Genomic DNA, 24,513 nt, shown 5'->3' with positions numbered 1-24,513 from the left:
ATGGCTCAAAACAACAGCAGCATGTACTCGCAGGGTCAGTTCATGAACCCTGGCCCGGCCCCGCGACCACCAGGACAGGGCCCGCGGCTCAATCTGACGCCCAACACCAACCTTCCGGGCAGCATGTCCAGTATGACCATCTCTCCGGTACCGCGCTCAGCGACATCAACATACACTGGCTCGACCATTTCCCTGCCTCTGGCTCGTGAGAGATCCAACAACGCTGATGGCCTTGGGGGCGTAGCGGTGATCAAAGAGGGGGTGGGCTTCGGTCAAAGAGAGCAGGAACTTCATTCAACCTTGGAAGCAAAAGTTCCTAATCCTGCGCAAGGAATCTCTGGATTTTCACAAGACCGAAGGTGGCAAAATATCGTATACCCTCTTTCTCAAGGACGTTGTCAATGTGGGAAGAGTCGAGGCCGCAGGCACCATTTTCGAGATCAAAAGACATGCAAATGGCCAATCCAACAGTCCTGGAGATGACGAAAATTCCATCCGAACCCTGCAGATTCGGACCAAGAGCGATGACGATCTCTACGACTGGATCGATGTGTTGTACGGGCGATGTCCAACGATGGGCGGTGTGAGCAATCCGACCAATTTCTCCCCATGCGGTACACGTTGGATTTGACCCACAGACGGGTCAGTTCGTGGGGTTGCCGCCGGAGTGGTCTAAGCTGCTGAACTCGTCGGCCATCACCAAGGAGGACTACGAGAGAAACCCGCAGGCCGTCTTCGAGGTTCTCGATTTCTACTCTGATCTGACCAAGCGTGCGGACAACCCTCAACAGTACCCCGGTCTCACGCCTACGCCCCCCTCCCGGCGCCCAGCAAATGGGGTATGGCGGAGGCAACTCAGTGGCACCGCCTCGACCGATGCCGCCTTCGCAGCAGCAGCAGCAACAGCAGCAGCAGCCGCGAAACAACTACCCGCCGGTGACGCCAAATCAGTCCATGTCCAATGCTACTCGACCGAGCCAAACGGAGACTTCACAGCAGCGGCAGCAGATGCAGAGCATGTCCTCCAACTATCAAAGTACGGAAGCCATGCGGGAAGAGCAGCGAAGAAAGCAGCTCGAACAGCAACGGCAACGAGAAATGGAGCAGGAGCGACGGGAGTTGGAAGAATACAATGCCTCCTTGCCCAAAACCAAGGTTCCTATGGCGCAACAGGAGATTGGCGGCGGTTACGGCGGTCCATCTTCTGACCGTTACAACCCCAGCCGTGCTGCTCCTCCTGCACCTAAGCCGTCTAATGCTCAGCCCAGCGCTCTGCGCGCCCAGCGACCTGCACCTCCTGCGCCTACATCTGGGCAGCGACCGCCGCTTACTTCGCAGCAAAGCTCGTCGTCTTTGCGCGACCCGGCTGCAGGCCAGCAGCGGATGCCTCCAAGAAATGACCAGCCTTCGGCGCAGCGTTACCCCAATGGCATGAACGGGTCTCCCCCGCAGGCCCGTTCCAATGGTCAGGGTCAAGGCCAGGCGCGCTTCCAAGCTGCCCGGCCCTGTTGCCCCTGTGAAGCCGCTGAACGTTCCTGCCAAGCCGCAGCAGCAGCAGTCGCAGAGCGACAGCGTCAAGGCTGCGGAAGCAGCTCTTACAGCTAAGCCGCCTGCTACTGAACGCAAGCAGGATGTGCGGATGTCTACCATGTCTGAGAAGGAGGTCATGCAGAAGCTTATCGAAGTCGTTTCCAAGGATGATCCCAACATTTCATATGCCAAGCAGAAGAAGATTGGTCAGGGTGCATCTGGTTCCGTTTACGTGGCCAAGGTTAAGGAGACGGCTGTCTCTTCTGTTGCACGCGACGTCCTACGTGCTCAGGGCCCTCGAGCCCAGGTTGCCATTAAGCAGATGGATCTTGCCCACCAGCCCCGCAAAGAGCTTATTGTGAACGAGATTATGGTCATGAAGGATAGCCGTCACCGAAACATTGTCAACTTCCTTGACGCCTTCCTGCGCAACAACAATGCCGAGCTATGGGTTGTGATGGAGTACATGGAGGGTGGTGCTCTGACTGATGTTATTGACAACAACCCCGTTATTAGCGAGGAGCAGATCTCCACCATCTGCCTTGAGGTAAGCAGAACAAGACGAGGCATCAAAGCGACTAAGCTAATATGTAACTGTAACAGACCTGCCGTGGCTTGGATCATCTCCACAGACAGCAAATCATTCACCGTGATATCAAGAGTGACAACGTTCTTCTTGATGCTCGGGGCAATGTCAAGATCAGTCAGTGTCCTCCGTTATCTGGCAGTACCCAGTATCTCTTGACTAACGTGTTACAGCTGATTTCGGTTTCTGCGCCAAGCTTACTGAAACCAAGTCGAAGCGTGCGACCATGGTGGGCACACCTTACTGGATGGCGCCCGAGGTTGTTAAGCAAAAGGAGTACGGCCCCAAGGTCGACATTTGGTCATTGGGTATTATGGCCATTGAGATGATCGAGTCGGAGCCTCCTTACCTTAACGAAGAGCCCCTGAAGGCTCTGTATCTGATTGCCACGAACGGTACCCCGCGCCTCAAGAAGCCCGAGAAGCTCAGCAAGGAGCTCAAGGCGTTCCTATCAGTCTGTCTCTGCGTTGATGTCAAGAGCCGCGCATCAGCTGAGGAACTCCTGCAACACGACTTCCTGAAGCACGGTTGCGCACTGGGCAGCCTGTCCGAGCTGCTTGCATTCCGCAAGCATGCCAAATAAGCGACGAATAAAACGATACCCCATTTCCCATATTAGACCGGGGCTCGGTATAGCCCCCTTTTTTGCCTGCCGTTGTTGTCCTAGGTTTGCTTGCATCTTGCTGTTAGGGTCCCGCATATTCCCCGAGAGCTTGTTGATACGAAGGCGTTGGCGGATATGATAATGCTTTTTTATATGAAGGCGATTTGCGCGCGAAGAAAGCAAGATGGTCACAACAATCGGATCTGCTCAGGGAGAGAGGTTATATGGCCAGTCCTCTCCCCCGCTGCTCGGCGGCACTCGATCGTTCTGACCACTCCCTAGCAGGGTTTGGAGCGCATAGTAGTCTTCCTAGGGCAGGTCAAAATAGACAGGTCTGAGGATCATTTGTTTGGCTATATAAAGAGCTAGACTGGACTCCCTTGGGTGGTCTGGATGGTTGGGTTGGATGACGCCACATTTCGGACCATGAAGCCTCGATCAATTAATAATGCGCGGCATGTCGGTTCCTGACTGGCAGGGCTTATATGTTCAGTCATAGACAAAAGGCTCTGGCGCCTACCGTAGCCTCGGTGCGCATCAGAGCTGGACTATTATACATACGAATCGAATATTGGGTTGTTGAACAGAGGTGCTTATCCATGGCTTTCCAGTGAAATCCGGTGCTTACGGACAGGTGCTAAAGCGCTGTCGAATCTACTACATCCACTGGGTATTGAGAGGAGGTGGATAGATGTGTTATTCTTCGACGTGGACTGAAAGTCCTCAACTGATTAACTGACCGCATCCATGACGCCGCCAACTCCATCGCTCACTGGCCTGAATATGTCCGAGCTGAGTAAAGAAAAACCGTGTGTCGCTAGCTGCGACGAACCTTTCCTCCCCCGAACGCCAAAGCAAATCAACAATAGCTACTTAGCAGTAGTCCCATTCTGGGGTCCCTTTTCACCTCACGAAACAAAATCTCCGCCCTCCAAACCGCCCTCTCCCACGCCTCATTCTTCATCTTCGCCTTCGCCTTCGCCTTCATCCTCGTGGCTGCTGTCGCTATCGTCGCTCTCGAACTTGGCCAGCTTTCTCTTATCGCTAACGACTAGTCGAACTACACGACTGCCAGCAGGAGAGGCTATAATCCTTGATCCGACAGGCTGTATCCATTTGGATTCCTGTAGATTGCGCTCGAGGTTGGATTGGTTGGCTGTGCCGGATGATGGTGGTGATGATGATGACGGCCTGCCCTGTCTCGTAGAAAGGCTGAGCCGCTTGAGTGACGGCGGCGGCAGTTCATCGCCAGTGAGTCTCTTGTAGTCAGCAGCATTCTGTATAGGACCTGATCCGCTGCCGGCCTCCTAGCCGGCATTGGCCGCCTTCAGCGCCGCGAGCTCCTCCTCCTTGGCCTTGATGGCCTTGTTCATGGCGCGGACCATGTCGACAACCTTCTCCTCGGCCTCCTTAAGGCGCTTGACCTCAAGCTGCTCCGTCTCGCGGCTGAAGGGCTGCCCTGGCCGGTTGGCGAGCGGTATCATGGCGCTGCGCTCCTTGACGTCGCCTTCCTGCGGGGGCGCGACGGATTTGCCCTTGCCCTTGCCCTTGCCGCCGGTGCCGCTGCCCTTATCGCGGGCGCCCGAGGTCAGGAGCTTGTAGAACTCCTCGAAGGGCTCGTTGAAGAGCTGCTCCTCGTAGGTCCAGGCTTTGATCTCGCCATTGCCCTGTGTGCGCATGGCTTCTTTCTCCTCGTCGGTGCGGCCGTAGGGGTGGAGGCGCAGGTGGTGGTAGAGGGTCTGCGGCTTTTCGCCGCTGGGCAAGCAGTAGTAGAGCTTGATGGTGATCTCGAACTCGCCCCAGCCCGTCTCGTTGACGACGAAGGCGCGCTGCTGCTTGGCCGGGGGCTTGCCGGCGTTGTCCTTCTGGATGGTCTCGGCGTCGATGCTGCGCATGGGGTTCGGGATGGACTCGTGCAGCTTGAACTGGACGCGGCGCAGCCAGTAGAAGATGTCGGTGTCCTCGACGCCCTTGACAAAGACCTGCCACGAGTGCGTGTGGTCGAGCGGGACGCCGGCGGGTCGGGGGTTGTCGGTGTCGTTGAAGGGCTTCGCCGTCGTGCCGTAGACGAAGGGCCGGTAGATCTGGACGCCCTTGACACGCTTTCCGGCGTTGACGGGAGCCATGTTTGCTGCTGCTGCTGCTGCTGCCGCTGCTGATTCTGTTGTCTTCCTCCTACCTACCGGGAAGGGGTAAGAAGAGTGTGATCGAAAGACGATGGATGTTGCTGGAGGAATTGCCAATTGAGTCCTCTGCTTGGCCTCAGCCTCATGCAGGCACCAGCGAAAGACCCCTGCAAAGAAGCTCGTGCTGCGATGGAGCCTGCGCACGTTAGCGACTGAAGTTGGCCAATCAATTGTTTAGAGACCACCTGCCTATGTACATAGGTACATGCACCCAACCCAAGGTAGCTCCATCAATTGATGGGCGGGCTTACGTACTTTCAGCCTCGTACATGTGATGATGATGACATGACTTTCCGACTGGACTATTCCTCAAGAAGATCTCAAAAGAAGCAGTCGATTGATGCAATTGGTCTGGACAATTTTACAGGTGCTCTACCACTGACTTGTATATCCCGGGCTGCATTGGCCCTCTCCTCCAAACTCACGTCTGGAAAGGCAAAGAAAGAAAGCTATTGTGCATCCAACAAACATTCTCACAACCTTAGCGATCGAGCTAGGGAGCTAGCTATCTACTTACATACCTACTTCCCATCTCCATTAAAGCCGCTTCAAGCCGGCCCAAAGGCATCGTGTAAATTCCTGCTTCGCTCTGCATCATGTCAGCTGCTGCGAAGCGAATCATAGTCTGCGGCGGCAACGGGTTTCTCGGGTCCCGGATCTGCAAGTACGCCGTAGCCAGAGGCTGGAATGTCACATCTATAAGGCAAGCTAGCACCACCTTACCTTACCTTACCGACTCCATATGCTAACGGTAATATGCATTCAGTCGGTCAGGTGAGCCCAAATGGAACGCCGTCACGTCGTCTGCAACGCCGCCGGTGTGGGCCCATAAAGTGACCTGGGAGCGCGCCGACATCCTGCGGCCCGCCACCTACGTCTCGCTGCTCAAGGGCGCCGACTACGTGATCCACAGCATGGGCATCCTCCTCGAGGCCGACTACAAGGCCGTCGTCTCGGGCCAAGAGTCGCCCATCTCGGGCCTGTCGCGCGCTTTCTCGGGGGCTCCCGGCCGGCCAACCCCATCGACCGCAACGTCAAGGAGGGCACGAGCGAGGACATCCGGCCCCCGAGACGAAGCAGCAGCTCACGTACGAGAACATGAACCGGGACTCGGCCATCACGCTCGCCCGGGAGGCCGACCACGCCAAGGCCAGCGCCTTCGTCTACATCTCCGCCGCCGCCGGCGCTCCCGTCCTGCCCGCCCGCTACATCGCCACCAAGCGCGAGGCCGAGGACACCATCGCCAGCCGCTTCCCCCGCATGCGCGGCGTCTTCGTCCGCCCGCCCTTCCTGTACGACCCGTCGCGGCCCATCACCATGGGCATGGCCGCCATGACGGGCGTGGGCGCCATGTTCAACACCGTCACCGGCGGCGTTCTGGGTGGCTTCATGGGCGCGGCCGGCACAAAGCCCCTCAAGGTCGAGACCGTCGCCGAGGCCGTGGTGGAGGCGCTCGAGGACGAGTCCGTCCGGGGGCCCGTCGAAGTGCCCGAGATTGAGAAGTTGGCGGAGAAAGCATGGAGGAAGAACATGTTGTAAGAAAAGCCACTCAGAGGTTGAGGGAAAAGCATGGTGTTTGTTTTGACGTTGGCGTGTGAAGCCTGCTGTAATTATTTATTCAAATGCATCTCTCATAGACTGTAGACATAGCCGCAACGCCTTGTTCCTCTTGTATCCATACGATACAAAACGCCGGAATGGTATAAAAAAAGCCATTCACCCCATCTCTAGTAAAAGCTAAACCCAAACCCCTAGATCATTGTGCCTCTCTCGAAACTGTCCCGGATCTCGGCTGTGTACTTGTTGTAGAAGCGGTTGAGCTTCTGGTTGAACTGCTTGTTCTTCTCGTTGATATACGTGACATCGCCGTCGTCCCCGTTCTCGGCCATACGCTCCTTCCTCTTCTTCAGCCTGTTCTCCTCGGCCTTCTTCAGATCGTCCACCAGACGATCGACGGCCGCCTTTTCGGGTTTGTTGTTGATGAAATTTGTCGAGTCTGCGGTGGAGTAGAAGCTGCCGTCCTTGTCCACGGCAATCAGCTCGCCGTCCTCGGTTTCGACAATGTCCAGGCCGCCCGACGCGGCCGCCTTCTCGATGGCGGCCATCTTTTCACGCTCGTACCGCTCCATATCGGGAGCGAGATTCTGCAGCTGGCGCTTGTAGACCTTGTTGCTCTCGCCGCGGTAGTCCTGGAAGGCGTTATTGTCGCGGGCCGCGGCCCTCTTCTTGACGCGCTTGTCCCAGCGCTCGCTCTCCTCGGCCGTCCAGTCCCAGGCCCGCTTCCGCTCGAAGTCGTCGCCCGCCTCCTCCGTCTCCGCCTTGAGCAGCTTGTGGGCCGCGACGTCCCGCTTCCGGTGGATGGCCGTGAGGGCCGAGGGGTCCGAGGCGAGGCGCTGCGATTCCTTGGTGGCCTCGGCGAGGTTGTGGTCCGAAGACTGCTTGGCTCGGGCTTGCAGGGCACGGAAACGGGCCATGCGGTCCTGGGCCTGGTTGGCAGTGGCCGCTGTATTTGTTTGTGATGCATCTGCCGCGGCCTCTGTTGTTTGTGGCTGTTCTGACTCGACATTGTTCTCCGTCGATGTTGGTTCTGGCGACTGTGATGAAGGGTTTGTTGTTGCCTCTGCCTCCGCCTCTACTGGGACAGCAGTGGCAGCTGCCGTCTTTCTCTTCTTAGCAGGAGGCATCGTGGAGGATGTGTAGTGATTGGGAGATCAAGATTGAGTTTTGCAATCGGGTGCCTAGAGACGGTTGCAGACTTCGAGAATGGTAAGACTTGGTTGACGAACGGAAATAAAGTCGGTTGTTGGTTGGTTTATATTAAGAGTGATGTCAGGCGTATCGGAGAAAACAATTGATTGAAGGCAGTTACAGTTCACGATGTACCCGTACTGGACGCAGTGTACCCATGGACCTGTCAAACTCAGCCTGGGTGGCTGAAAGTGGGGGCTGGTACTTGGCGCAGTCAGCTGGCCGGAAAAACCAAGCGGCCGACAGCTCCGCCCGTGCATGGCCATTGGTTCTTGCTTTTGCTCCGACAAGATGCTAGCACGCGACCAGATCGCGCCTCCCGAGGCTAAAATCGAGATAGTCTGGGGAAACTGGGGGAAGCGGCAGAATGGTCTCCAACTTTCCCATAGTGCCCGCTTCACGCCCGCTTATTGTCTCAGACTCCACAGCTGCCAATCGGGGATCATCCCTCTTGCTCCTGTCAATTGTCGCGATGCAGCCTGTAGAATAATCCCTTGGGCATCCTTTCTCTGCATGCCATCTCATGCCCGATGGAGGTTTCTTTTTTCCGTCTCGAAAATGCAACGATTGAGCCGCCCACTACCCACCTGTGGGCCCTTGTCGGCTTCGCGGTCGATATGGTCTCGGTTGCAGTCTCAACCTCCACCTCCAGCTCTATCTCTATCTCTGTCTCGGTCTTTGCCTGTCAACGCTCGGACTGTTTCGAACAGAGGCCGACGCCCCTGGCCTAGGAAGATTCAACAGGTGCCTATGCGTAATACGTACCCGAATTACGATCTCTCCGGTCTTGTCCTCGACCTCGACGCCGAAGGGAACGAGCAAGTTCGCAAATACGACCCCGACACTGATGGCGTTCCCGACCGTTTGAGAACAGTCCATAACTTTGAGCAGGTAGCTCTAGCCAAACGTGTGCAAGAGTTCGAGTCTCGATACCACCGAGACAGCGAGATGTTTCGGAAAGCAAGCGCCAAAGAATACATCCCGTGGCATGTGTCTGATTTAGATATCATATCTTGCGCCTTGCTGGGCCCATCGTTGAAAGAAGGCTCACGACAGCGGGTCCAGGGGGACTCATCGCGCACCGATGGCACAGCGAGCACCACAGTCGAGGAAATGGCCGTCAGTGTTCATAATGTTCATCGCTGGAACGGAATTCCCCAGCATGCGCAAGAAGACACGGCCATGGGCATACCATACCTCATGCAACGGCAAAAAGACACATCAAAGCTGCGGCTGACGTGAATGTTGGGCTCTTGCTCCGCCAACTTGACAAATGTGAAAACTTGGCTGAGTTGAGAAGAGTCGTCCAGATCTTGCTAGCGAGACCTGGGGCTGCAAGTTGGTCGAGGCATGCAGTCGTAACATCGCGAACCGTTGTCAAACACTGGAGCCCAAGGCGCCTCTTAATGAACTGATGGAACTCCCTTGCTTTCCTCAATGATGTGACCATCAGACTAGCATCCGAAAGACTTTCGACGTCTCCCCATATTGCCGGCATGGGATTGCGCATAGCAGCGTCCTGTGGAGCCTTCTCGGCGATGCAAATGTACTTTGCGGCAATCGGATGTTGGAGGAGCAAAAGTGTTGCTTCTTATGTGGACACCGCTCTTTCGAGGGCTTTGTTATTCCTCGCTTCGCAACCCGGCCATGAGAAGGACCAGCCTGGGGTTCAGGAAACCCGAGCATCACGCGTTGCGGCATATACCACACTTACTGGCCATAGCCTGTATGGTCACGACTTCGAGATGTCATACCAGAAAGCTATCCGAACCCGGCCAGAAGATCCACTGCGGCATCACCGACACTTTCTCCATATGCTTGCTGAATTAGGAGCTTTCCGTACCATATGGCATATCCTTCATAAGTCAGCCCGGGGAGGCCCCTTTTATTCCAGAAAGTTCCAGCGACTGGTTCGTAGCCGCCATTCTGAGAGCTCTAGGAAATGTCAGAAGTGGCCGTATAGCATTCGCTCCAAAAGCACTCCGGCACGCTACTGGTGATTATGAGGCTGACTGCAAGTTGGACTTACAAACGATAATAAGCTCGTCCATCAATACTGGGCCAACAAAGGCACCATGCGCAAACATCATCAAGTCTCCTGGGTTGTGTGAGAACGCAAGCCCGGACGCTGAACCTTCCGTTTCATACGAAGACCTAGGCCTAGAAGAGGACACTCGGCAACTGCGTTTAGACATACTGAAAGCTCTTCGCCTACACAGTCCCTCAGAGGCCATGTCACATCTGATGAAAATCATACACGAACCAGCATCAAGTTCACGGGAGGATTTGGTTGGAAACAAGTTCCCGTTGCCGTGATCGGAAGATCTAGTTTCCATTGCTGCCCAGAAAAACGAGGCAAAACCAGATATTGAGGGTTCTGTTAGGAATCGAGCCTATCCGTGACCAATAGTCTCATATCTGATACCAGGAAATCGGTCGATATTCAGGTGCATGAATCGAAGCCAAACCAAGCTTGGCAACGATGGACATCTTATAAGAGAAGCAAAGGGGGTATATTGCTTCTGCGGACATTCCCCTCCGAGACCGTGCGTTTGAGTCGGACTTATAACGGGCACATCTCAGCCCTACATAAGAAGCAAGATACAAGCTCCCGAGGGGGATGCTTCACAAGCACGGCATCCAAGACATTGTCGCATACAGTAAGCGCGTTAAGTCGTGTTGTCAGTTAGCCCCAACTCTAATGCTCACTTTCAAGGTACTACATTATGCGTCTGCAAAGATGGAGATTTCGTGGATTCCGATAATGCCCAAGGTGTGATTTGTCGGGATGCGACGGACTACTGCAGCTTACCAGTAGTTCTACAAGTTTCTTGCATTCCCCGTACGACGTACTGTCACCCAATAGTTGCGGCTGGGTGCCTCTACATCTACATACGAGCAGAGCCTTTCATGCCCGCTATGGCCTTTGCTGCTAGTCCAATGTTGTTAGCATAGTGAGGCAATAGTCGGGCAGCTACACGGCTGTCCCTTTCCCAATCAGCGCGGCCGCAACCCAGCATCGAATACGGCGTGTTGGTTGTGCCGGATGTGCCGCACAGAGGCACCGATCTCTAGCGGCCCAAGTAGCTGGAATGCTGTGTGGCGTGGGCGTGGTCTTTGACATCGTGTCCCAGAGATCTTCATTCGTCGCGACTTCGGAGAGAATTTCGCGCCTCGCCCCTTCTGCATGACTGTTCCTCCCATGCATGGTACCGTCTTATGTCTGCTACCCTCGGCCATCTCAACTCGCCTGACACGGCCAAGGATGGCATACATATATGCACCGTCGTAGCGGAACTAGAAAACTATCAGACCCTGTGTGCCACGGCCAGGCAAAACCGGTGGCATATATCTCAAGTGGCTGGAGAGCTCATAGGCAGAATAATACAAATGTCAGCAGGCAGCAGTGATCCCTCTTCCTATCGTAGTCACTAGCCCTACATCACCATGCTGTTGCTTTCGAGATGCTCACGGGTGCGTCTGGAAGAGACAAGCACCTCCACCACAGTAATACGGCAGGCCTTACACATGCTGGAATCTTGCACGATGCTCCTCCTCGTCCTCGTCGTCGCAGGCTCGATCGCTATCGCGCACGCCCAACAGGACCCGGTCGCCGGCTTCTGCAGGCGCTTCGGGCACCAGACGACCGTCATCGACCGGAAGCTGTACATCGATGGCGGGTTCATCAACTATGACCCATTGACTAACGATCCGACGAATTACACAAGTCAGTATCCCGCTCCGCCTCCTTTTCTTTTCTTCCTGTTTTCCGATAACCTTAATGGAATCATAAATATACAAGTACCTCCCAGAACGACTAGCGGGATACTGTTTGACTTACCGGTGTCGGGTTTTGGGGTGGCATGATAACAGACACCTACCTATCGTATCTCGACCTCGACCACAACGGCTCGCACGACATGCCGCAGCTGTACGCCAACCTGACCAAGGACGGCAGCGTACCCAGCGTGCACGGCGGCGTCCTCTGGGGCGACGACGTCAAGAAGCGGTTCTACCTGTTCGGCGGCGAGTACACCAACACCCAGCAGCAGCCGGTGGTCGACACGCCCGCACCGTTGTGGGCGTACGACATCAGCCGCGACCGCTGGGAGCTTGTCGGCCACGCGCCGCCCAACTCCATCAGCGGGGCCGTCAGCTACGGCGCAGGCGTCTCCGTGTCGGAGCGCGGGGAAGGATACTACTACGGGGGCTGGTTGAGCAATAGCTCGGTTCCCGGGGGCGGAAGGGGCCCAGGGCGGCGACCACGGGCCTGGTTCGGTATACGATGGATACCAAAGAAGTAAGCATATATAATTCATAACACGGTTCTTCTTTGCGTTCTCATCCTCGTCGTCTTCCCATCTGCCACAGTTCAAATAGTTCTCGCGTAGGTTTCGAAGGGTTTCTTCCAAGCCTCGCCGCTTGCTTGTTGTGTGACCCTTGACCTCCCGAGTCTCCTTGTATACAAGAATGAACTTCGCCACTGACGAACCCCTTTGTGATTGCGCAGTGGAGCAACACCACGGGACCGGACGACGGGATCCGAAGAGCAGAAGGCGTCATGGAGTACCTCCCGGTCAGCGACAACGGAATGTTGGTGTATTTTGGCGGCATCCGGGACCCGGGGAAACGGCTCCGTCGTCGGACAGCCCATGGACGAGGTCCACCTCTACAACATCGGCACGTCGAAGTGGTACGTCCAGCACGCTTCCGGCGACGTTCCCGAAATGCGCAGGCGGTTTTGCGCGGGGGCTACTTGGGCACAAGACCAATCCAGCTATAACATGTGAGTGTGTATATGTATCTGGTACAGCCACCTGTTCCAGTGCTGAAGAGCAAACAACTCCTCCCTCCAGTGCCATGTTGAGTAAGTAGTTGACAAAACAACTCAGCTACCTCTACGGCGGCCTCGGGTTCCTGCCCAACAACGAGGCCGGCTTCGACGACGTCTACATCCTGTCTCTGCCCTCATTTACGTGGACCAAGATGTACCCGGCACCCGGCAGCAACATCACGAACCAGTACCCGCACAACGCGCTAACATGCAACGTCATCGACGGCGCGCAGATGCTGATTATGGGCGGCTCGTTCCCGCTGGACACGAAGACGTGTGACGCCCGGGATCAATTCGGCACCCATGGACTGGACATGGGTGAGCAAACCCAGATGCAAGCCCGTAAGTCTTGTAACCATTGTCTGTGCATGTCATTTACATCGACGAGGATAGTCGCGATACGTCGACGAGGCGGAGAACGTACAACCGTTGACATGTAGCTCTGTGTCATTTATCAACCTACGCAGCCATTGCTTCCTCTTACATGATTACTACTGCCATAGAATACTTACTGATGGTCATGGACACACATAGATGGTTCGTATACCGCAAGAATATCACATCCTACATCGTCCCGCAGTTGATTCTCGACGAAATTGGCGGAAATCCCCAAGGAGGCGCCACCAAGACGGCGCCCAGCAACGGCTTCGATCAGCCCGATCTCAAGACCTTGATGATGCGGCGCTACACGGCCGCAGCACGCACTCCAACAGGCAACGTCAGCCAACAGGGCGGCGGCTTGGCAAGAAATGCCATCATCGGCATTGCGGTCGGTTGCGGCGGCGCGGCTCTCCTGGCCTCTATCGTGGGCTGCTGCTGCCTGGGTGTTGTCCGGCGGCGACGGAAACTGCGACTGAACCGAGCAGCGGCTGGGGCTAGGGTTGTGCCTCCTGGAATTCCTAACAGCAACAACACTGTCGCTTCTTCACTCGGAGCAGCGCGCATCTCGGCGTCTACCCGTGTGCCGAGCCTCGGGGCGGTCGGATCGCCATCTCCGACATCGTACTACTACTCACCAGCCACCCCGGTCGAACTTGCCGGCAGCGAAGGCATGCATGAGCTACATGACCGGCGACAGTACGGGACGCCTCATTTATCGCTGTCCTCGCCGGAGTCCATGATGATACCGCCATCCCCGAAGTATATGGACCACGACAAGACGGCAAGGAGCTCACCGCCGACAACGACGACAACGATATATTCGTGGTCCAGGGGAGGCTCGCCCGTGACTACCACCGAGGCTGCGGGCGCTCACACGGGTTTCTCCACCATCAGTCCTCTCACGACAACCCCGACGACGGAGACGATGCAACAACCACAGCAACAGCAACAATACAACAACAACGGCCAAACTTTTCCTCGCTCTTGGCTTGAAACTAGCAGCGAACACAGTTTTGGGCCACTGAATTCAAACCCTGTGCTTGAGCAGCAGCAGCACCAAGACCCAGCCGCCGCAACGACGCCGCAGGCAGCAGCAAGCACTCCGCTCCGGGGCCGAGAGCAGCCACGTGTACAAGCCCGTGACGGCGGGATCAGCAAGCCCGAGACGGATGGGGAGGGTCCGCGACGCCAGACGTATTACCACAGCTGAACGGGGGACGATGACGCGTCCAGCGCGGGCGCACTCTCGCACAGCCACCTATGCCGAGGAACGGCCGCCTTGGTTCTAGCGGGGTGACTACCGACCCCGGGTCCCGGCTTTGTGGAGCCTTTTCTCCTGTTTTTCTGTTTTGGTTGTCTTGATCACACCCGTTCCTGACCCGTCCTGCGTCCCGTCCCTGGTTTCCCATCCTTGGTCCGCATGGTGCCCTGCGTGTGGCATCACTGTCACCCTGCATCGCCACAAAGCTCGACCCCGAGAGCGACGCGCGTCCGGCATTCGTGACATAATGTGAGCCTCGATCGCGCATTACGATCTTCCTTGGGAAGTATACTTACTGTATCTTAATGATATCACCATTTGTACAACATGTACGCATCATGTATTGATCATTGCTCTCATTGCTTCTCATGGGCCTCTTCTTCGTCTGCCTCACTTCTGTTCTAATTGCAGTTGACGTATCGGGGCGACCCATCCGCGGTCTAGGCCCTGGTGCCTGGGGAAAGCCCAACGATTCTCCGCGCTGGCTCGATATTCGGTTCTCGCCCGATCGTCATACGACGACATGAAGTGAAGCGCCTTCTCCACGAAGATAATAATGGGGCCCCAAAGGGAGCTATGTTGGGTCGAGAGAAAGATTTGCCGGGGAAAAGGGGGCTTTCGGGCAAATGGAGCGGGCAACTAAAACTGAGAGCCAACTCGATGCGAGGGTTCATCCTTACAGCAATGCGGTAATAAGTAGAGGTTCCTTGCAGTCTGCACGTCTCAAGAATGGCGAGATCAAAACGCGAACAATCCAAGTTTCGAGTCATTCTGTTTACACCCCGACAGGAACATGCCGTCTCCATCCTTTGCAAGTCTATGTTTCCAAGCCTTAAAAGATGGAGGAAACACCGGGAAACCGTTGGCACCCGGGACGGGGCCGTGAGATCCGGCAGGCGTCGGGGGTTTTGTGTACGTAATGAGACCGGCTATTACTTAATAATGCGCGCTCTCGGTATCCTCCGGGCTGCCTCGCTCCCACCCTCTACTGCTGAAGGGTCGGCAGTTGGTGGCACTTCGAAGTGCCACCTCGCTGGAGCGCCCAGGGCACCCCGAATGGCCAGTTCGTCAGTGTGATGGCACCAGATCTGATGGTTATCTCCAGGCCGCGGCGATGGAGGTCTCAGGCGCGGTACGGTGAGCATTTCGCACGTAATGACGGCATCTCAAAGAGGACGGCAAGACTGTAGTATCTGTGGCGCCGAGTCGGCCAAAACATGTGTCCTGCTGCAGCCGTTGTGCGACGCCGCATGCTGCATAGCCGCAGCATACGTGCACCCAAGTTCAAGACATCAAGCGTCGGTTCACACATATGAGGTCATTTTTCGGCTTAATTCCAGCGGGACCTGCAGGAAATGTGTTGTCTGTGACGGCTTGTTTCGAAGCAGATCGTAGTGTATTGGCCGAGACATCTGATTCGTGCGATCCAGGCAGTTGTTTATTGGTGCTGACAATTGTTTCATGCGGACCAGACAAGCAACAAAGCAAGATCGGAACTCGGGGTCTCAGGCACAGAAACTGACTGCCGGGCTCGTGCATGAGAGACTCGCATGATGGCCCGATCTCGGGTTCGATCCTTCATGAAACCCACGGCACTTGGTGCGGGTTGTGGCAGCCGAAACGAAGAGGTGCAAGCAAGGTGCAAGCAAGGTGCAGTCACTGCCTGTATGCCGCTGTTGTCTTGAGCACACACCGCACGAAGAGGTGCCGTGTCGAGCGTCACAGCCACCGCCATGGAATAACGACAGCGGCTATCGATAGCTAACACCAACACCAACACCAACACCGTCAGCCGGTCCCCATTCGATGTCACTGAGCGGGTTTAGGTAATGAATGTCACGTCAAGGCCGCGGCCGACCAGAACCCTGTAAGTAGTACCTGGGGTTTATCTCGACTCCAAGACCTCCCACACACCACCAGGACGATCCCCCAATGTCCGATTTTGGAAACGCCGGACCCTTAACCGCAGCACCCTGATGGACGTGAGGGTGGGCAGTCGCTGGCAGCAAAATGCTGATTGGCGCGGTGGACGAACAGGGTCTGATGGAGGGGGTGTGATAAGCATTTGGTTCATGACTCGCAAGGACGTCGGAACTATCACGTTCCTGCAGACGGAAGAGAGGCTGGGAGGGGTCCGGGGACCTACCGTACACTCGCCTGCCGAGGATTTATTTCATGATGGTTTGCTCGTGTCCGAGTTGGTCACTCGCCAATAGATTTTTTGGGTGCGCGGCAGGACGAAAGCAAAAAGACAGGCTGTGAGTGTGTAAGGTGTGTGGGGAGGGTGGATATCCATCCTGCCGGTCGACGTAAACTTTTCTTATCTTGCGTTGTGTACATACATACCATACGTACCTACATACTTTACATACAAAGAATGGAGGGAACGACCTCGAGCTACCTACCAGCTGCCAGCTGCTAGCTGCCTCGACAATCAATGTGACTTAAGTGCTGCTGCTAGTTACTGCGTGTGCCATATAACAGGTCAACAGGTAACATCATATACGTGAATACGTAGTTCAGGTTCAAAGGCTGCCTGCCGTGCTTGATGGCTCCACAGCTGAGAGATATCGTGGGCCGAGGGTTTCCGAATGTCGCAATGCCGCAATCTGCGCCAAGTCAGTCAGTCGCCTGCTCGCATTGTCGTACTCGATATCTGCGTATTAGTGGCGATGTACTACGTCGCGTGTCGGTCACAGATATTTTCTCTCTCTCCCTCTCTTTCTTTTCTTTCCTTCTCGTCTCTCCCCTTATTTCCTGTCATAAGCCAAAAACTTTAGTACCTCTACTACGCATGAAAACCGTATGTTGTAAGAAGGATTGGGGCGAAAAAAAAAAAAAGTTGCAATTGCGTTCTGGATCATTGACCCGTTTCGAGTGCCACTTTGACCCCATCACCAGGAGCCGGCTGGTCATCCGGCACACCCATGGGGATCCATTCCCTAGGTGCAGTATTCTACCGTAGCAAGATCTTCCAGCCTATGCAACCATGCACGTGGGACACCGACAAAACGAAAAGGAGTACACGAGATACTGGCCCATGTACCAGCCAGCCAGCCGGCCGTTGTACGAACCAACCTTTGCGCGAGGAAAACACAGGCAAAGGGATACGATACGAGAAAGGGTACCAAGCTGGACTTGGAAAAGGGACGGTAGCCCGGGCGTAACGGCGTTTGACCTTGGCGACCGGACGATGACTGATGATAGGCTTTCAACGGCGTCCTGTCCCACGGTCTCGGCCTAGTGTAGCCAACCAATAAACCAGCCCGCCGGCGAGTGCTGGGCTGGCCCCGAAGGAGCCATATTGCCCTTCACCCAGTCACCCTCTCCTTTACAAATAGACGGTCTAGAAACGGGGCGCCGGCGGTTAAGCCAGGTTGCGAAATTAAAGAGGGGTAACAGCGGTTGGTGCTGTTGGCGCAAATGCAATACACGTACCTGGACCGGGCATGGCTAGGTAGGTATGAATTCATAAGTACTTGTTGTGCAAGCAGTACACAACTGGGAAATCCGTACACTACTGCAGAGCCTCCATGGATGAGGTGGTGTGCGAGTGTGCCATGGCCAAATCGAGTTAGAAGTTTCGGAAGGGGACGAGGTCCAGTCGTCGATCCAGCTGTCAAGCGCCCCCAAAGACCACTTCTTCTGCGACTCCGGCGCCAATGGGCATTGGCTTTGCGTGCATGAACAATACTGTAGGTCTAGACACCACACAGCCCCTTAAGGCGGTTGAACATGTTTACGATGCTGCGTTGTAAGATTCCCCGCAACATAAACACCAACTGAACCGGTTTCGTGCCCCATCCAGGACAGCCCTGCACCTATGATTGATGAAACAGAAGAGGGAAGAAGAAAGAAAAACCCTGGCGACTCAACCAAGGAAGCAACTCGATCATTTCGTCGGGCGGGAAGGCCGTGATGACAGGACTTGGAAGCGGGCCTATCGGATCGATATTTGGCAGCATGGGTTTCTCTCTCTCCTCCCTCTCCCTCTCCATCTCTCGCGTCAAGACGGTGAAGAAGCAAACGGTTAGTAGCTAACGGTATTGGGGCTGGTGACGGTCTGGTAACGCCCCACTGCACTGGGTAAGCGCCTATGTAGATTAATTATGGTTGCACCTCTTGGGGGAGAGGAGCCAGAAGCCAGAAGCCTTGATCGACGACGAATGGGAGGTGGGACTGGCCAAGGAGCCGGCTTACAGGCTCAAGGTTCAGGGCTGAGAGAGGTCCATTCTCTAGAGAGCATCAGGCAGAAAAGTCAGACCCAGAGAGCGAAGAAGAGAAAACTCTTCAAACCGTGGGTCCGACGATGAGGCCAGACTGAAGAATCCGCCTCGGAAGGCAGTTTTAAATGAACCCGTCGTCACCAATCCAGGGCCAAACTTCGAGAAACGTGCCTCGAAGGGTGGGTAGGGCGAGAGCTCGTTTCGGAACTGGCAACTGGGTTCGGGGCGTGGGCATGGATATCCGTACTTGGCTTGCGGATGTATGGTATTGGTTGGTATGGGATATCCATCAATTCATACCCGGGCCGTGGAGCGAATCCGGTCGTATCGAGGAATGGGTTAGGTTAGAAGCCCGAGGGAAACACCTCGTCTGTAGACACATGTAGGTAAGTAACAAAGGGGAAGAAGAAGAAAAGTTTGCGAGTGAGCACCAGCAAAATGCCCTCAGCACTAGGCCCAAGACAGCGCTGCCATTGGCCGAGGCTGGAGGCTCAGCTGCCTGATAGTGATAGTATCAGCTTCTGCCACATGCAGATATCAACTGCTGATAGGCTGGCCAACCGACATACAGGTATGTAAGTAGTCATCATCTCTTTGAAATGTTTGATCTACATCAAATGGATTTCGGTCATACCAGCCCTACTGAAGATTGCCCTTGCCCTCCCCAGGGTGCCTGCCTGCCTGCCTGCCTGCCTGCCTGCCTGCCTGCCTGCCTGCCTGCCTGCCTGCCTGTCTATTAGTACATGCAGGCGTCCGTCTGTGAAATTGGTGATTTCTAGAAGCTCCTCCATCTTGCACGGGTATCTGTTGGATCTGGTTTCGTCGGGAAATTACCAACCACTAGAGTGGGACGTTGTGTGAGTGAGTGAGTGTGTGTGTGTGCGCGCGTGTGTATAACGTGGATAAATCAACAACACCGCCGTCCATAAATCTCTTTGTCTTTTTTATTCCACCCAACCCAAGTGATGCCTTTCTTTGGACCACCAGGGAGGAGGGGCCAAGGAACACCCCCGCGACCAACCTCAGTGAAGGTCTCATGGATGTTACAAGGGTTGACGAACCACCCGTACACCCATGGCCCAAACACCGCCGCTCCACTTGCCTCTTTGCGGCCTGTCTTGTTTTATGCCACTGCCCGGCCCCAACTCTTGATCAGTGCAAGGAAGAGGAGCCAGAAGGAAGAAAAAAGCGTGCATTTGATACAATACGTACGTACGCGTCCCATTCCTTCCCTAATCGAGATGCTGAATCATCGGGTCGGGTAGGGAGGAAAGTGGACTGAATGGAGGGCCTGCCGACAGTACATCTTGATGTACCATGCAGTCAATTGATCAATCCATCACTGATGTACCTGACCTGACCTGACCTGACCTGACCCCCCATCCCCATCCCGCTTGCTGCTGCGTGCCCCCCATCCCACGCACCGCAACGCAACGCAACCTGGCCCCCAGCTGCCCAGGGCCTGCGCACTGCACTGCGCTGCACCGCACTGCACGATGCATGATAGCGGTGGTGCTGCCAATGAAGTCCTGCATCGTAGTAGCCCGCTCCCTTCCACCACCGGCGTGCTAGGTAGGGGTGCTTGGTAGTCTGGCTAAGGAAAGTACTTGGGTTGGGGCCATGTCGTGGAGTTCGCCCGCCCGTCTCCAGTGCAGTCCTGTACAATCATAGGCAGGTCGCTATACGCTCCCAGTATGTAGGCAATCGGGTAATGTACCGGGGGAGGATATAGCAGCAGTATGTAATGACCACCACCTGCACCCGTCTCTCATTGTCATGGTCTTTTCCCCCTCAAGGTCCAAGACTTGAAAAGAAGCTCGCGTCCCTGGTGCTATCTCGTCATCTCTTTCCGAACTTGACAGTTTTTGTCTCTCAAGGTTCTTGCAAAACAAAGCCTCTCCCTCCTGGTATGGGATTTCGGATTCCGGATTTTCGTAAAAGCAAGCAAGCCCATCAATCGCACGACAACCTCGCTGGACCGACCTGGATATTGGACGACCCGTCATTCCCACTCTGGATTGCGTTATTGGACTAAGCCCGGACTTTGACTAAGCTGCCTGTTTCGCCTGGGGTTGCGCAACATTGAATTGACATAGGATCCCAAAACCAGTGCTCCCTTTACCGAGTCAAGGCATCCGGACAAAGAGGCCAGCCAGCCAGCCCATTGGATTTTCTTTCTACGCCGCAGGACCAAACTTGCTTCTCATTCTCTCACTCGCTCGCTCACCCACTCACTCACTCACTCACTCACCCACTCTCTCGCTCTGCCATAACGCATCTTATCTTGCCAAGATCTCCCAATCAGGTTCCATCGGATAGGGACGAGGGCAAAAGAGCGCTACGCTATCGTGTATACATTGATACACACCCTCTTGCACACCCAGTCACTCGCTCGCAACAACGGTGTGTGGTGGTTCGGACAACGGTCCGAGCTAAGAGCTACTATTGGCCGATTTCTCCTTGGGCGGCCGCTTTCGGACTCGTCACAGAGTCCCTTTTTTTCCTGGCGCAAGAGTCACTCTCATTGAGTGGGAGGGCCACCAGACCAGAACCGGACCAGGCCAGCAACCCGCCGAGGATTCTCACAACTCACATCAGCCCAGAGAGGGTACGTACGGCCATGGCATTTCTATTCTATTATTATTATTATTCACCCAAGCTTCCCTCCGTCCCGTCCTTCCTCCTTCCTCTCCCTCTCCCTTGATCGGAATCATAATCATACCAACTTAGCTCGCCCTCTCCCGTCTAATACTGGCACTGGCACTGGCACTGGCACTGGCCCCCTGCCCCCCTCAAACAAAATCACACGCTCGTTGAATTGGTCTTTTCTTATCCTGTTGCCAACCTAACGTTGTTGCCCGCCCCTCGCTATCCGTACTCCAGTACATCCACATACATCCTACCTACATACCTACACATCTATACATAATCCATAGCAGCACTCGACTGACAAGCGCAAAGACCGACATAGTTGCAACAAACAACTACAAGCCCCATCTCCACAATCACCAGTGCGCCGGGAGCATCGACGTTGCACTACTAAAAGAGGCTCAAAGACGGGAGCAAATCGCCAAAAGTCTAAAAAAAAACACAGAGCCACCAGTCAGTCAGCAACCCACTGTATCTGTAATCGGTTCAACTCCAGGCACCACAGCAGCACGGCATTTGTCAAGCTCGTCATCAAGCCGGCATATTGCACCTAACCACTCGACAATTCGGTTCCTCTTGTTTGCTGTTCCTGATTAGCTCTATCGGGACGGAACTCTGAATTGCGGAACTGTTTATTTCTCCTTAGAGACGAGATATAACACGGCAGGCTTTCCCTCTTCACCACCCAATCCCGTTTGCCTAATAGGCTCTCTGTCCGTCACCAAGCACACAGACAGACAGATAGTTGGCACAAGCCGCTACCTTCTTTGGTTTGCTTCCGCCGCGCTACACAACAATACGGCTTTGCCACTCTGAAGTCACATTGCATTCAAGTCAGCCATTTTACTGGACTCCCCGCTTCAAGTCCCCTCCATCCCTTGCAGAGTTGGAGGGATCCTTTCTTCCGAACCTAACCAACCACTGGCTCGGGATTTTTCATCGGAACCCAATCATAATGCATCATACTCGCCGGAAGTCTGGTCATGGCTCGACCAACACTTCCATGAGCGACGTCCGCAAGGCCGTCACCGTCTCGGACTTATCTCGACCCAGGAGGCCACAGACCCTTAGTAGGAAATCAACTCCACAGACTTTACAGAAGCTGGGGAAGACCCAGCGGGACCGCGAAAAGGAATTGGAGGAAGAGCGATGGTGGGAGGAGGAGCGCGAGAGCTTCCCTCAGTTCTGGTACGTGCAACCCCATGACGTGAGCTTCACCGAGCTTGCTTCGTGATTTGTGTCTTGCTTCCCCAAGCATGCTTCCTTTTTCTCCCTCTCGTCACCCCACAACGTGGCGTTTGTCACCTACTCGGGGGCATTTTTCCATTTGAAAGACCTGCGTCATCACCTGACGCCCCGAGCCAAGCCACCCTGAACTTAGTGGGCGCCGGTGTAACAAGTGTAAGGTCTCTCGTTCCAACGAGATCATTTACATTGCTGTTCCTGCACCACCCCACTTCAGCCTACGAATATGAAGCTGACATAAGATTTCAATATAGTATGACTTGCGAGAAACAGTTCATTCCTCAAGACGAGAGATACGTCTACTGCTCTGAAGCGTAAGTATCAATACGCCGCTCGATGATGGGACTTGAAGCAAGCTGACAGCAGATACCAGGTGCCGCAAATATGACCAAAGTTCAAGCTCAAACCCCTCAGCATATCCCATCCCTAGGAGTCAAGACATCCTAGGGGGAAATTTGCCGTTTTATGCAGCCGGGCACCCGGAACCGCGCGACATCATCCCGCGAGCTTCGCCATCACGCCCTAGCTCGACCTACTTCTCACCACCTACGACGCCTACTAGCACGCAGTATACGACTGCTATATCAGCACTGCGGTCTCTCACCACCCGCCCGCCAAGTCCACCTTCACCAACAACGGCCAGTGCAAGCATGTGGCCGTTCACGCGGAGCGCAGCTGTCAGTCCGAGTACATCGTACTCGAAACCCAACAACTTCTACTCTTCGACATACGATGGTGGCTACGGCGTACCGGGCTACGGCTACGGACTTGGTTCCGGGGGAGCTGGTGGTCTTGACCGACCTCTGCCTTCGAGGAAGCCAGGGACCAAAGGACGACCAAAGAGCATTGAGCTAGTTACCCCCATGGTTGGGCGCTGAATGTAACGAGCAGCGAAACGCCCTCTCGTGTCCTTACACCAAGATGGGGCTTATCTTACTGCAGACGAGACTTAGGCGACAAAGTCGGCTGCATAGGACCCCGTTATTGTTTCCGGGGCGTGGTCTGAGGGGGCCCGGGGCGACTATACTCCCAAGACACGGGAAAGATAGTGAACATATTCTACCCACGCCATCCCATGACCTCCAAGTCTTCATTTCCGGGGCATGAAGTTCAGGTGGAAAAGCAGACAACTGGGGTTTTTTCTATGTTACCTAGACTGCGCTCGCCCATGGTCAGGTGTCGGTCTCCCTTGCCGAGCCTGCCGAGTCGCGTTTTGCGGGGTAACGGGTAACGACATTCGACCCCGAGGTTGCTGTGTATCTTTGCAATCTACCCACAACGACAGCCTTCACTCCATACCACTTACACACACACACACACAAACCCCCAACCTTCCTGATTTTTCAAGGGGCTGGGAGCTTCATCTCAAAAAAGCCAGCGGTTGTATGCATTGATGGCGCAGGCACTTGGCGTTCCTTTGTTTTGCTTATTTGTCTTGATTGGATTTTATTCTATTTCGTCACCCATGTCACATGTACGCATGTTATATGATGTCGTGATTATTTTTGGGGGAGGCGTACCGTGTCGTCTGCTCGGCATTTCCGGGTCAGGACAACCATACCAAATACCATTTTAGCATCAACGAATCGTGTTGAAGGAGTTATATTGCTTTGATGGACATGGGCACCGCCAGAGCTTCACAGATAGAGCTGCGCACAGGGAATGGGAAAAGTTATGATTAGGCTACGTGCCAAGCTTATATTGCTATATAGTATTATTGTTATTATTGCATTGTATGGATAGAGGAATGCATATCAGATAGAGTCATGGCCAATACGCCAGGGAGCCAATGAATACCTTTGTTCCGTTGCCCTTAAACCGCGGGTTGTCGTTCAGCTTGTGATACATCGTCATTGTGCACTCATGTTGCATCACAACGCCATTCCTGAGTTCATCATCACTGCTCAATTCCTTCCAAAAAACCGAGAGCCAAGTTGCACGCCTTCCCTTCTTGGACGGCCAGCTCTTACTTCCGACAAGATAAGCCTGTCAGATTGGAGCTGGGTTAAGAGGGGGAGGGGGATTCTTAAGAATCCCTCCCTTATCTCTGCGGGACAGGAGATGATGACATGTAGGGGACCGTTGTAATGCATCCCATCCCAGGCAATTAGGGAGGTGCCATCCATGCAGTATTGGCCAGTAGAGTGTCGAGGTCGGAAGGGGCCTGATCCGATGCCCACGATTCGTCTGCGCTCCCTCACACCCTCGGACCAATGTACATAACTTGTTCTGGTAGACGCATATATTATTGATGATATTGATA

General features: G+C 54.8%; 7 protein-coding genes across 7 annotated transcripts; 5 read left to right on the top strand and 2 right to left on the bottom strand.

Moving 5' to 3' along the window:
- Window positions 1-1,529, top strand: PG997_004289 (Pkinase-domain-containing protein; the record flags this gene model as incomplete). Its single annotated transcript, XM_066808604.1, has 5 exons — window positions 1-261; window positions 314-583; window positions 639-839; window positions 892-1,439; window positions 1,523-1,529. The coding sequence occupies 5 exons, from the start codon at window positions 1-3 to the stop codon at window positions 1,527-1,529; spliced, it is 1,287 nt and encodes a 428-aa protein (XP_066672222.1).
- Window positions 1,530-4,027: 2,498 nt separating this feature from the next.
- PG997_004288 (histone acetyltransferase subunit) lies at window positions 4,028-4,846 on the bottom strand (the record flags this gene model as incomplete). The annotated part of the gene is made up of 1 exon (XM_066808603.1): window positions 4,028-4,846. The coding sequence occupies one exon, from the start codon at window positions 4,844-4,846 to the stop codon at window positions 4,028-4,030; it is 819 nt and encodes a 272-aa protein (XP_066672221.1).
- Window positions 4,847-5,502: 656 nt separating this feature from the next.
- PG997_004287 (uncharacterized protein) lies at window positions 5,503-6,445 on the top strand (the record flags this gene model as incomplete). Its single annotated transcript, XM_066808602.1, has 3 exons — window positions 5,503-5,570; window positions 5,673-5,907; window positions 5,978-6,445. 3 exons carry the CDS (start codon window positions 5,503-5,505, stop codon window positions 6,443-6,445), a joined length of 771 nt encoding a protein of 256 aa, XP_066672220.1.
- A 212-nt stretch (window positions 6,446-6,657) lies between these two features.
- Window positions 6,658-7,590, bottom strand: PG997_004286 (SYF2 splicing factor-domain-containing protein; the record flags this gene model as incomplete). Its single annotated transcript, XM_066808601.1, has 1 exon — window positions 6,658-7,590. One exon carries the CDS (start codon window positions 7,588-7,590, stop codon window positions 6,658-6,660), a length of 933 nt encoding a protein of 310 aa, XP_066672219.1.
- An 814-nt stretch (window positions 7,591-8,404) lies between these two features.
- On the top strand, window positions 8,405-8,896 carry PG997_004285 (uncharacterized protein; the record flags this gene model as incomplete). The annotated part of the gene is made up of 1 exon (XM_066808600.1): window positions 8,405-8,896. One exon carries the CDS (start codon window positions 8,405-8,407, stop codon window positions 8,894-8,896), a length of 492 nt encoding a protein of 163 aa, XP_066672218.1.
- A 2,205-nt stretch (window positions 8,897-11,101) lies between these two features.
- Window positions 11,102-14,079, top strand: PG997_004284 (uncharacterized protein; the record flags this gene model as incomplete). The annotated part of the gene is made up of 5 exons (XM_066808599.1): window positions 11,102-11,381; window positions 11,528-11,954; window positions 12,165-12,440; window positions 12,547-12,830; window positions 12,992-14,079. 5 exons carry the CDS (start codon window positions 11,102-11,104, stop codon window positions 14,077-14,079), a joined length of 2,355 nt encoding a protein of 784 aa, XP_066672217.1.
- Window positions 14,080-21,960: 7,881 nt separating this feature from the next.
- PG997_004283 (uncharacterized protein) lies at window positions 21,961-23,128 on the top strand (the record flags this gene model as incomplete). The annotated part of the gene is made up of 3 exons (XM_066808598.1): window positions 21,961-22,193; window positions 22,505-22,564; window positions 22,624-23,128. The coding sequence occupies 3 exons, from the start codon at window positions 21,961-21,963 to the stop codon at window positions 23,126-23,128; spliced, it is 798 nt and encodes a 265-aa protein (XP_066672216.1).
- Window positions 23,129-24,513: the final 1,385 nt, after the last annotated feature.

Source organism: Apiospora hydei (assembly GCF_038363865.1).
Source record: "Apiospora hydei strain CBS 114990 chromosome Unknown utg000004l_segment0_segment0, whole genome shotgun sequence".
Taxonomy (NCBI): domain Eukaryota; kingdom Fungi; phylum Ascomycota; class Sordariomycetes; order Amphisphaeriales; family Apiosporaceae; genus Apiospora; species Apiospora hydei.
This window is presented reverse-complemented; position numbering and strand designations above follow the sequence as displayed.